Below are 12,401 nucleotides of genomic sequence, written 5' to 3'. Positions count from 1 at the left end.
GGTTTTGGCGTGTGTTTGGGGGTTTTTTTTGGGGGGGGGGGGGCGGTTGGGGAGGTTGTTGTGGTTTTCTTTTCCCCTCGAACACTAACTGCTTCTCTCTTCCCCACCTTTTAGATTGATTGTTCAGGAAACATCACAATGGACAATGTTGTAAGGAAGGACGGCACTGCAGAGCAGAATCAACCAAAACCCCCTTCGAACAGAACTGTGCAGTCACCAAATTCATCGGTACCATCACCAGGCCTCTCAGGTAATTGGAACGTGGTGCAATTCTCTGTTTAAGTGGTGTAATGGAAAAATCTAATGTGGCAGTGTTAACTGACATCAGGATTAGTTACTTCTATTTTATATCAAAGATGAGAAATAGGAAAATTAAGTCAAAGTTGTAGAAATCCTAGTAGGAGGGTAGAGTTGGGGCAATAATTTATTAATGTTGTGAAAAAAAGTAAGAGGCCAGATCTTAAAAACAGGGAAGGAAAAAGATAGTAGATTTTAGGAAGTTACGTAGAACTCTATAGAAAAATGAAACTCTTAGGGGTATACCAAATTAAAACCTAGAAGCCGTGGTAAGAGGGAAGTATTTGAAAAGGCAAGACAGGATGTAACAGGAGGCAGTGACTACAAATGGCGACTCGGGTAGATCAATTTGGATATTAGAAAATCTTTTTCACTGAAAGGGTAGTGCAGCGCTGACACAGATTTGCCAGAGAAGTTATTGTTACGGTTAGCTAAACGCGGTGGACCTGAAGGACCCCGGGAACTCCTGTCGCTGTGCCTGGTAGCAATCAGCAGCTGTTCCTTACTCCCAGTTCCCTGTCTGGCCTGTAGTGAGCTATGTGAAGGTGAATTCCCAAGAAGTGCTCATGCAACCTTTGTGCACTCGCGTGGCGTTCATGCACTTGGCCAGATGATTAGCTGAGACAGGTGGATAATACAGCACAAATGGCCCACGCTGGTTTCTCAGGACCAATGCTCAGTGAAAATGTCTTTCACAAGTCTTTCAGCTACCCGGTCGCCAGACCTTTGGTCTCTCTCATATCTGGCCTCAGACCTCTTCCTACTCACCAGCTTGTCTGGCTTAAAATTTCCTGAGAGAAATGGCTTAAAATCTGGCTTAAAATCTCCTGAGAGATCTGCTAGAAATGTAACGTGGTAAGACAAACAGACTGCAGTGATCAAGTGAAGGGGTCAGCCAGGCAAAGACACTGACCCCTGCTTACATGCAATGGGACCCTTCCCTCTGTTATCCCACGCTTCTCATCCTCTCATGAATTTGTATTAAATGAGATGTGGGTAAAATAAATGACACAGCAGGAGACATTTTACCCCAAAACCTGTGTACTTGTCCGAGTCGCATCTCAGATCTGGCACGGACCTGTGTTTTGTTCTAATCTGAGTCTTCTGCCCTAGGAGGAGTCAGTGTGACAAACATACACCCTCCGATTCGTTCACCCAGTGCCTCCAGTGTTGGGAGCAGAGAGAGGTAAGGAAGAAGTGGGAGAGAAGAAAACGTTCCACAGAACATGTCTCAGTCCCTTCTCTCATGACTGCGTAGAGAAGTCAGTTGGCCTCACCTTCTCCGTTAAGGGCCAGCCCTACTGGCTATTGCAGCACTCTGCGTGTTCTAGAAGTAGTAATTTTTAATATATTAATAGAGCATCTAAAACTGTATTAACTCTGTAAATAATGGCTAGGTTGGCGTTATTAAAAGAATGGCAATTCTAAATTAGGTTTTAAATTCAGAAAAATCAGCTAAAGGGAAAAGTTGCATATCGGAAGTCCTCATGAAACTACAAATGACTTCAGATTTAAGCAACTGATGTTACAAAGAGGGTTATTAAGATTTTTCTGCTGTAATGCAGTTAGTTAAGTGAGCACTAGATATCTACTGAGAGTCTACGCAAGTGTTTTTATCCCTTATTGATGGAATATTAATGAAAAAATAGATGTACACAATGTTGTTTAAGAGCGAAGATCCATTAATGTGTTCCAATAAATTAGAGCATACATCTGACATAAGATTAATCTTTTATGCAGAGAAAATCAGATGACATTCATTCTACTTGAATTAGAAATTCAGATGCTTTTTAATATAGAATATCTTTTACTCTATTCCATTTACATGGGTAATCTGTGAAGGACTCTTATGAACTGTTTAAATGTTTGAATAGTTTTTTACATACATTTAGAAAAATGAGATTCTATCTGCTGCTGCTTGAATTAATTTTGGTAGATTTAAAAGTCTTCATTATTATATAAAAAAAAAGTTTGTATTTTTGAGTTTCGTTGTCCATTCTCATCCTATTATGACTAAACACATGAAAAAAGACAGATCTAGTTCCAAAAGAAGGGTCCCAGTTTTGGTAGAGCTGCAAGGCTATAAGAAACTCTTTCAAGATAATGTAAATGTGTGGTTTTATCTGGCTTATTTGCTTGCGTGGTTCACAATGATCAGTTCAGCTCTGGAGAAACACTGACCTTCCCCAAAATACAGCTGCATCTTCTCCAAAATGGGATAATGTACAGTGGAAGTGCTTTCTATGACCTAAAAGAAATGGGGATTATTTGCAGATCTTGCACTCATGGATAGTCAAACCATGAGTAGTTCTTCAGTTTCGGAACTGCAACATCCCTTTTTGTAACAGCTTTTCAATATACATGAAAGGAAATTATCTTGGATGTTAGATTCTATAAAAATAGTACTAGTGTGCTCAGGATTCAAAGAAGAAAAATGGATTAGCATCCTGAGCTCTCAGAAAGCATCAGTGTTTAAAAAAGTCTGCAGTTCTGACTCTTAATTGCCCTTTTTCTTGCGTCTTTCTATCATTTACAGTTCTGGCTCCTCCAGCAGGCCTCCAGGAGCTGATTCTACACACAAAGTCCCGGTTGTTATGTTGGAGCCAATCAGAATTAAACAGGAGTCAAGTGCACCTAATGAGAACTTTGATTTCCCAATTGTTATAGTGAAGCAAGAAACGGATGAGGAATCCCGGCCTCAGAATGTAATATTAACTGTTATAAAGATCTTCCTTCACTTTGGTGGAGGATATTTTACGTTTATGGGGAATAAAATAATTTACTAATATTCTGCTGGGGACTTTTTCAGGGGAAAACTAAAAAGCTAAATAAGAGGAAGAGGTGAAATTCAAAATCAAATTAGCTCTACTGCCAATTCAATTAATTAACTGGTGCAATCAGACTGCTTTTTCCCATTGAAAACCTGGGAAGGCAGGAAATCACTTGCAAACATGAAATTTTCATGTGTTGCTCAGAAGAGTTTCTAATTATAGTGCAGTAATATACATAAATAAGGTTGCTAGACTTTTGGGGCATCAAAGATTAGGTTTTTTATTAGTAGGGCAGTAAATAGCCTTTCATAGCTCATTTCTTGTGACTCGTTGCCTAATGTTATACTACAGTAGTAATTTTGGCATGCCTGTTGCAAGTGATATGGCTGCTTCCATACAAATTTGTTATTCTGGTCAGCTTACTTTTGTTAGGGTCGTGTAAATTCACATAAATATTATATTCTCACTTCCTTTGTTTTTTCTTACAGACCACCTTTTCAAGAAGCATACTTACCTCATTGCTGTTAGATAGCAATCACAATTCCACTTCTGATGAAGCTGTCTTAAGAACAGATGCACCGGACAGCACAGATGATCAACCAGGGGTACTGCAGGAGAAGACGTCCAGTGGGAAGACGGGATGGATGGGTCCCTCCCATATTGGGGAGGGCAGAAAAGAGGATGATCCCAATGAAGACTGGTGTGCTGTATGTCAAAATGGAGGGGAACTCCTCTGCTGTGAGAAGTGTCCCAAAGTATTCCATCTTTCTTGTCATGTCCCTACGTTGATGAGCTTTCCAAGGTAATTATGACCTCTTTGATTGTAAGCTAAACTTTTACTAAAAGACATAAGCTTTGTATTGTGAAATCCAGTACAAGAAGTTTCAGCCTCAAAAGAAGCAGTGTCTCCTTCAAAGTCTCAGATTCAGAAGTTTTGTTAATTGGTAAAAATTGGAATTTGCAGTGAAACCACAGTTTAACTTTACAGATTTGCAGCCACAACAGTAGAACTCTTCACTTATTTGGCAGTTAAGAAAGATCACGTACATCTAGGGCACCTGTTATTAAAATTGGGCCACAGAATCACCAGTCTGTCATAAAATGTTTTAAGAGTGACAGAAAATATTTACATTTCAATAATAATAATAATAAATATAAGCTAATATAGTATTAAATTTATTATTTGCTATATTGCTAAACAAGTCTGCGCTCAAAGCATGGGATGTAGCAACTAACATTTAGTAACATCCCATTCAATGTTGAAACAAGCAGTAGGTTTTCTTGATTTGCTGTTACAAAACAACTAAGTTTCTGGAGTTTCAAAATACAGTCTTAAACAGGTTGTTGCTACAAACATTACCGGCATTTGCTTCTGGAATTAGTGCCTTTGATTAAAATAAATGGCATTTTGCAATGTTCCGACTTGGAAGAAGTACCATGCAGTATGCTTATTAATATTATAGGATAAAAGCATCTGTCATAACATGTTCATTGTTTAATGCTCTACTAAGTTTTCTTAGTAAATATTGGCATAGTTTGCTCGTGTTTAACATTTGGATAGCGACTTAGTTTAGTGCGTTGATGATCTCTGTGCTGCTCTGAACAAGGATACTTCTACAAGCATATCTACTCCTTTAATGTCACTAGAAATGGCACATAAAAATGTTTCTTTACCTTTTGAAACTTCAAATTACAGTTTGTATGGGTTTTTTGTATGTTTTTTTGTAAGTAGAGTGATGATACGTTACAGCTCTGTGCCATAAGCAAAACCCCCTGAAGTTGCAGTAAGCACTTTCTGACAAGAAAAAAGAATCTTGAAGCAGGTAGATAACTGTGTATTTACAGGGCTTTGTTTCTATTAAAATTAAAGTTTCAAGAATGTCTTTAAAATTTCTCTTTTTTACTGGATCATGCTGTGGGAGCAGAGATGATGATGTCTGAGGGCAAGGGAGCCAAACCCAACTTTTCAGATCAGTAAAGGTGCATAATAATACAAGTGCACTGTGATATTTGACCTCAGAACCGTGGTTAGCTTAATTCTCCTCCAGCTTCAGATGTGTCAGGTTTTTGTTCTCATCCTGTGGAGTGAGTTTTTACAACTGTAATAGTCTGCTTAACAAACTTTGGTCTCTAGTATTAGATCCTTCAAACACGCAGAATAAATCCTTTTTTATGATGTCAGCAGTGTCAGTGTACTTTCATGAATGCTTTGAGGTTTTGCTTCAGGGGTATAGAACATTTTATCCTATAGATTCACAAAGTCACTGCATCTTTTTTTCCTTCACTTCAACCCATGACACTCTTACTGATTCTTGGATATTTAAATGCATCATTGCTCCGTCTTTCATGTGTTTCCTGTTTTCCAGTATCATAAGATCTTTAGATCATGTCCAGGATCTATTTTTGTTTGTTTACCACATCATTTCTCTGATGCTAGTCCAGGCAGGGGGGTGACAGTGTTATATAAATAACTCTGTCAAGTTAAGCCAGTAGAGTGTAGAAGTTTCTTGGAAGGAAATTGTCCATCATTCACTACCAACTAACGGATGGTGGAAATCTTTGGATTACTCTGAATAAAAGCCAGTAAGTTTGGGGGTTTTTGTTTGTTTTTTCTTAACTTGGAAAGGCTTCTGCCTTGGTATCAAAATGAACTAAAAGGTGCTGTAGAAACTACTTCCCATGTGCAAAGGTCTTATTATTATACCATACCTCTGAGTAAATTAGATCTCATAACTGGTTATTGCTGACTTCTCTCTACTCTGTAAGAAGTACAATTCAGCCCTCTTGTGGTTATCTGCAAGTCTGCAAGTTTCGTCATTTGTGGAGAAACGTATTAAAAACATAGAGCCTTCACAGGTTTTTCAAAATTTTGAGATTCACAAATTGTATTTGCGAATCAGTAAACGTATCTTGCAGAACTAATTTTTCATAATCTTATGCTGTCATTTAAATCTATAGGGTTTTCCTAGACTAATTTATAAAACAAAAACATTTGAAAATTTTAGGCAGTGAAGAATTCCGAGTTTTTAAAAAAATCTTGTCTAGCACAATCTACATAGAGTAATAATATGTCACAGAATCATCTGGTTGGAGAAGAGACCTTTAAGATCATCGAGTCCAACCGTTCACCCTGCACTGCCAGGGTCCCTAAACCATGACCCTCAGCACCACATCTACACAGCTTTTAAACATTTCCAGGGATGGGGACTCCACCATCTCCCTGGGCAGCCTGTTCTAGTGCTTCACAACCTTCTCTGTAAAGAAGTTTTCCCTGATATCTAACCTAGATCTCCCCTGGTGCACCTTAAGGCCATTTCTTCTCATCCTGTCACTTGTTACATGGGAGAAGAGACCAACCTCCACCTTGCTACAACCTCCTCTCAGGTAGTTGTAGAGAGTGATAATGTCTCCCCTGAACCTCCTTTTCTCCAGGCTAAACAAACCCAGTTCCCTCAGCTGCTCCTCATAAGACCAGCTTTCCAGACCCTTCACCAGCTTTGTCATAGATCAAGCTTATAGAGAGAATATATAGTTCTCACCATCTGATACTAACACTTTCCCTTCTGTTTGGCGTGTACGATTCCTTCAGTCTCTCTGTAGTTAGGAAACAGAACTAATAGTGCTTTGCTTGAGTCCTGTGAGGTCAAGTGAAAAATTTCAGCATTAACAAAGGTAGACACCATTTGTCTATTATGACAAACCATTTATCTCTTATGACACCAGTAATGAAACCAGCGTCATTAAAAAGGGAACAGAGTTCTCATAAAGCATTTTTGCCAGCAGTCTCTGCCTTTTGTATAGTTTAAAAGAACAACAACAAAAGAACACATGATGCAGGAAAAAAAAATCCCAAAAATGAGGAACTTACCCAGAAATTTATAGAAAGCCTTTTGTCAGGGGAGTGATACATCACTGAGTTCAATGTGTCTGTTTGTCTGTCGTCTCTAGTGGAGAGTGGATTTGTACATTCTGTCGGGATTTGTGCAAGCCAGAAGTTGAGTATGACTGTGATAAACCTGCTCACAGCTCTGAAAAAAGAAAATTGGAAGACACTGTGGGTTTGACGCCAATAGACCGAAGGGTAAGGATAAAATAAATGAGTGCTGTCTTGCTGCTGCTTGTATTCTGAAATGTTTGCACTGCAGAATTTACGTAAGCTCTGAGATCATAGCAGTCTTCCTGTAAACATGCTGAACAACATACACGAATCCCTGAGAAGTGCCAGTGCTCTGATCTGGGACTGCATTCTAGGAATTACCAAGTGCTGTTTCTTACAGAGGTCCTGCACGGAGTGACCTTGCATTCAGAATATTCTCTTTGTTTGTGCTTTCCAAATTTGGCACAGATTCACGTTATCAATCAACCAATGGTTTTAGTCTTTAAAGCGGTTTGTCAGCACTCTTTAAAAAAAATTAAATTGGTTCTTTCACAATGCAGATATACAGAGATGCAATAGTGGTCCCGCAGAGATTATCACCGGTCTCTGGGAATAACTGCTACCCTTTTGCAGCTTTAAATGTTCTGGTGGAAAAGCTACAAAGCAAGCAGTGGGTCTCTCAACTTTTGTTTTCCTCTTAAACCTCAGAGTTGAAAAAAAAAATTGTGCCTTTGCGCAGACGGTTGAACTGCTTGACAGAACCTTTTGGGTTCTTGGGACTTGGGGGTGGGATTTTTGCCTTTTTTGATTTGTAGTTGTTTTATTGTTATTTAAAACTTGATTTTAAGCAATTTTGAGCTGTATTGGAAACTTTCAGCAGTGTTTTACTTGATTTCAGATGACAACTTGTGTAAATACACTAAAATTAATATTATGTTTGGGGTCTTTGTCTACCTCTAGAACCATTATTTACATGTGCTGCTATTAATAAGAAAAAAGCTAGGTCTCTTTGTATTTTGCTTTAAATGTAAGCTCTAAGTAAGTCCTGTAAATATTCTGATAAAGGATTGGCAAGCATAAAATCACATAAAACTATATTTAGAATCTCTTTCAAGCTGCAAGATCCAGTTTAATATATTTGGATACACAAAGAAAAGATAGTCCTCGCTGCTGACAGAAGAGCACTGTAGGCTTTGCAGTTACAGAGCAGATATACCCAGATCAGGATGAACATTACTGCTATCACAAGTAGTTGTAAAGCACTAAGAGTCACACGTGCTTTTTTTATTCCCTGAAATACCTGCTGGGCTCCACAGATGCTGAACAACACCTTTAGTAACCGTATGAGGTTTCATAGTGTGCATTTGAGAGTTGATAGTGATATATCCATTGCAGAGAAGGAATCCTGTAGGCCACTAGTTACAACAGTTAACCTCACTCCCAAATACGGTTCCTGTGCTCACTTTTCTGCTTAGGGGCTGAGCATCTGTTTCGTTTTTTCTGTAGTTTGTTATTTTAGAACTAAACCATGTAGGATTCTCTGATTATTTGGGTATCTATTTTTCTTGACACAGAAGTGTGAAAGACTGCTGCTATACCTCTACTGTCATGAAATGAGCCTTGCTTTTCAAGATCCAGTTCCTCCCACAGTATGTACCTCACTTCTGTCTATTCTACGTTAGTAGCGTAATTGGCTTGTTTCTAATGGCATTTTTATGTCCCTCATGGTCCATTATATCAGAAGTTCAGTTTCCCAGACATTGAGCATATTAAACATGTTTGATTCTATTAAAACTGTCAGAAGGAGAGTTAAAAATTGAAGCATTGGGTTGGAAGGGTATTTACTAGTAAAACTCTCCCAAAACTGTTTTACTTCAAATACTTCAAAAAAAGTGAGTTGTAACGCTGTACTGATTTCACAGTGCTCAGTGATATCACTGAAAAGGTGAATTAGGATGTGTTTGTGTTTTTTTAAAAATTACCTGATTTTGAGAATTAGAGTACTTCCTAGTACTAACGTGAAATTGAATTTTGTATTGTTACCTTGAAATCTATTAGTTTAATGGTAAAATGGTAAACAATACCTGGGTGCGTTTACATAGAAGGGTTACCTGGGCAATCAGATGAAATGTATCTATCTCTTTTATGCTCTTCAAGAAAAGAATTCATCAATAACTAATGCACCCTTTTTATTCCACTTGAATAAGGCTTCTCCATTTGAAGAATATTCTGCAGAGTTTAATAATTAAACAGGGCACAAGAGATTAATTGATTAATTATATGACAGTCATGTATTACTAAATTCAGGTATTATAGCATTTCTTTCAAAATGTGAATCTAGTTAGGAAAAAGGTAGAAAAACATCTTATTTTCCAATTTCTAATTCTTTCTAAAGAAAGAATAAAACTTAATCCTACAACCACAGTTTGAGATGCCAAAATAATTGATAGCTCTGAAATTTTCCACCGTTTCCAAGGATGTATTTCATGACCAAAATTCATTTTGAGGAACCCACGTACTGTCTCCTTTTGAGTGGGTTGCCAAAGTATGGTGGTTTTGAGAGTGAAACTTACTAGATGGCTCATTTGGCTAGAGCCAAAAATCATGTCCAAATCATTTGCTTTGTCATACGTCGTCAATGTAGGTACGTTTTTTATTTGTTTTCCTTTTATTTTAAAATAGGCATTGGGAGGAGTGTATTTTAGCCAACAAAACTAGCATATGTCACTGTTACTCCAGAAACTGTCCATGTATATGTTAAAAGTACAATTCTTATGTCTTAGAATTGTACTTTGAAGATGAGGCTAAATCTTGCCCGCTTCCTCAGAGCTCAAAGTTTATAAAATAGTAAGTAATGAACATGACTGCATTCAGTAAAAAATTTTACTCTCCATTTAGGTTCCTGATTACTACAAGATAATCAAAAAGCCTATGGACTTGTCAACCATCAAGAAAAGACTTGAAGTGACCAATTCATTCTACACAAAGCCAGAAGATTTTGTGGCTGATTTCAGACTGATTTTTCAAAACTGTGCTGAATTTAATGAGGTTAGAAAAGTAGATACTTTATCTGGTTTTGTAGGCTGAGTTACTTTCAGGAAAACTGTACTTGCAATACAAGATTTTAGTGTATTAAACTTACTTTGATGGTGAGACTGCAGTGAAACATAGATCATTTCAAAACATTGAAGCTCTTCTGCTGTTAGATGACTATATAGTGGAGATCCTTCCGTAGAAGCGAAGGAGGATTGTAACAAACATGCTAGCTGAATGGCAGGACAGCAGGTAAAGAGTAGGACGATTGTTCATCATAGACATTAATGGTGGGCATTTGATTTTAAAAGTGATTTAATCCTCCTTGCCTCAAATTTTTATTTCATTCTGGGAGGTCTGTACTCGCCCTTATGATTTCTAGTTGCCGTGTTGAGTGACTGTTATTATCCCTCACTGCACATAACCGAACACAAGGTGAAAAAGTGATGCAGGTACTGAGTGGACAATGAAATGAGAGAGAATTACAGTGGGAATAAAGATTTCTCTAAGTGGTCTCAACGGGGTCATGCAGTCACATGCAGTCACCCTGAACAGCTGGGAATACTTCCAGCCATGGTCATCTCCACTTTAGGAAACGAGCTATGAATGACTTCAGGACTTCCATGTTACCATCGTCATCTATCCTATTGTATTTTCACCTTAATTAAAAAGGGTCTGTAAGCTAGAGAAATTCTAGCATTTCAAGCAGTCATTCTAAAAAACTTTAACACCCTGAAGGCATACTTGTATATTTCACAGCATACCCCAAATATTTTTTTTCTTTCCGGTTAGGATTTAAAACTCTTTAGAATCTCTTTATATAGTTTTCAGACCCAGGCAGTATGGCTTTTGCAATTGGCTTCTGTGATAATCCCTCAGAGACAAAATTCATTGGGCATGTTGGCCAAGAGACCTACCCCGCAGCCTCTGTTTTGCAGGCTTGTGCTCTTTGGGCCCATGTGTTCCACAAGTGGCATTCTTGCTGCTGATTGATTGCTGTTCCTTTGTAGTGTGTAAGAGCACCTAAAAGACCTAGTGTGATCTAAGGATAAAGCTATTTCGTGATGCATTGATGCTGTTAATTCACCCAACAGCCTGATTCAGAAGTGGCTGAGGCCGGCATGAAGCTTGAAGAGTACTTTGAAGAACTTCTAAGGAACGTTTACCCTGAGAGAAAGTTCCCTGTACAACCCAACTGCCAGAGTGACAAAGATAATCCAGAGCTTACTGATGAGTCAGATGATGACTTTGTACAGCCCCGGAAAAAACGCCTCAAAGGAGAAGACCGGCAGTTGCTCAAATGAGCCGCATGTGTTACCATGGAGCATTTTTAAAAACTAAGAATATTTATCACTGTTAATTGTGAAAATGGGAAAAATCGTGACTGCTTTGACTTGTAGGTTTGTGGATATTTACTAGACTTTCTACCCGTTCTCTGAAACACAAATTGAATGGAGATCAAGGCATGTGGAGAGCTTCTCTGAAGTACTTTCATCGTACTTCTGGAGCAGCACAGAAGCTGCCATTTGTGTGGGGTGACAGCTGTTTAACTTTACTTTGAGGAGGAATAGAAGTTTGTATAGAATTGAACTTTAAAACATTATATGGGTTCAACATGTGGCTTTCTGAGTTTGAAGAAAATGTGTTCTCACCAGACTTTTATTTTTACCAAAGGCATGTGGTTGGCCATAATTTGATTCTTCGTACTGTATTTAACACAAGCCATGAAAACAGATGGTGTAATATTATTGTCCTGCAATATTGACTGGTACAATGAAAGTGTAGTTGCCCCTGAAACAGTTACTGGTAATTTTAAAATGCAAGGAGAGTGTGTTAAAAAGAAAAAAAAAAAAAGGGAATTTGTTTGTTTGAGAGTTTTTAATGGAGGAAGTAAAGGACGGAATACTTCGGTTTGCATCATTTTTCTCACTACAAGCAAGAAGCAATGGTATTACTGTACTTTTGTTTAAAATGTATTATTTCAAGTTTGATGTACCTCTTTTTAATGGAGTGATGGCAAAGTCTTGAAGGGAAAAATGTTTGCTTGCAACTACCAGTCAGTCTTTGTGTATGTTGAGAGGGGAAAAAACAGCCTTTCTGTCCCCAAGCTCTTGTTGTTTTTCCAAATTTCTAAATACGTTGTTGTCAGAATGCAACCAGCATCGTTATTCACTTGGAAATACACAAGTGTGAAGAGGTGGAGAAAAAAAAAGGAGAGATACTGCTCTTCAACCCTTTATCTGTCCCTGTTAAAATCACCAGAAGGCAAGGGCAAATTACCTCTTTTTGTTTGGTCTGCTTTCCAGAAGCACTGGCAGTATAGATGGTTGTTTCTGCCCGCAGAGATTGCAGAGGTAAAGAAGTACTTGTCTAGCTGGTTGCTCCAGCTATTGGTTTATACTCTTCATTTATGTCACCTTAAA

The 12,401-nt window shown here is 38.1% G+C and overlaps 1 protein-coding gene across 1 annotated transcript in view; it reads left to right on the top strand.

The window, feature by feature from the left end:
- TRIM24 (tripartite motif containing 24) overlaps window positions 1–11,393 on the top strand; it is a gene marked incomplete at its 5' end in the record, with an annotated part of 23,319 nt that extends 11,926 nt beyond the window's left edge. The window contains 8 exons of the mRNA XM_010144552.1: window positions 115–250; window positions 1,411–1,483; window positions 2,834–3,002; window positions 3,557–3,870; window positions 7,017–7,149; window positions 8,520–8,594; window positions 9,844–9,993; window positions 11,073–11,393. Of these exons, the coding sequence (XP_010142854.1) occupies window positions 115–250; window positions 1,411–1,483; window positions 2,834–3,002; window positions 3,557–3,870; window positions 7,017–7,149; window positions 8,520–8,594; window positions 9,844–9,993; window positions 11,073–11,282 (1,260 nt within the window). The remainder of the gene's footprint in view (window positions 1–114; window positions 251–1,410; window positions 1,484–2,833; window positions 3,003–3,556; window positions 3,871–7,016; window positions 7,150–8,519; window positions 8,595–9,843; window positions 9,994–11,072) is intronic.
- Window positions 11,394–12,401: the final 1,008 nt, after the last annotated feature.

The sequence above is a fragment of the Buceros rhinoceros genome, unplaced genomic scaffold, assembly GCF_000710305.1.
Source record: "Buceros rhinoceros silvestris isolate BGI_N320 unplaced genomic scaffold, ASM71030v1 scaffold6321, whole genome shotgun sequence".
Classification (NCBI taxonomy): Eukaryota; Metazoa; Chordata; class Aves; order Bucerotiformes; family Bucerotidae; genus Buceros; species Buceros rhinoceros.
Note: the sequence above shows the minus strand (reverse complement) of the source record. Positions and strands in the feature narration are given on the sequence as shown.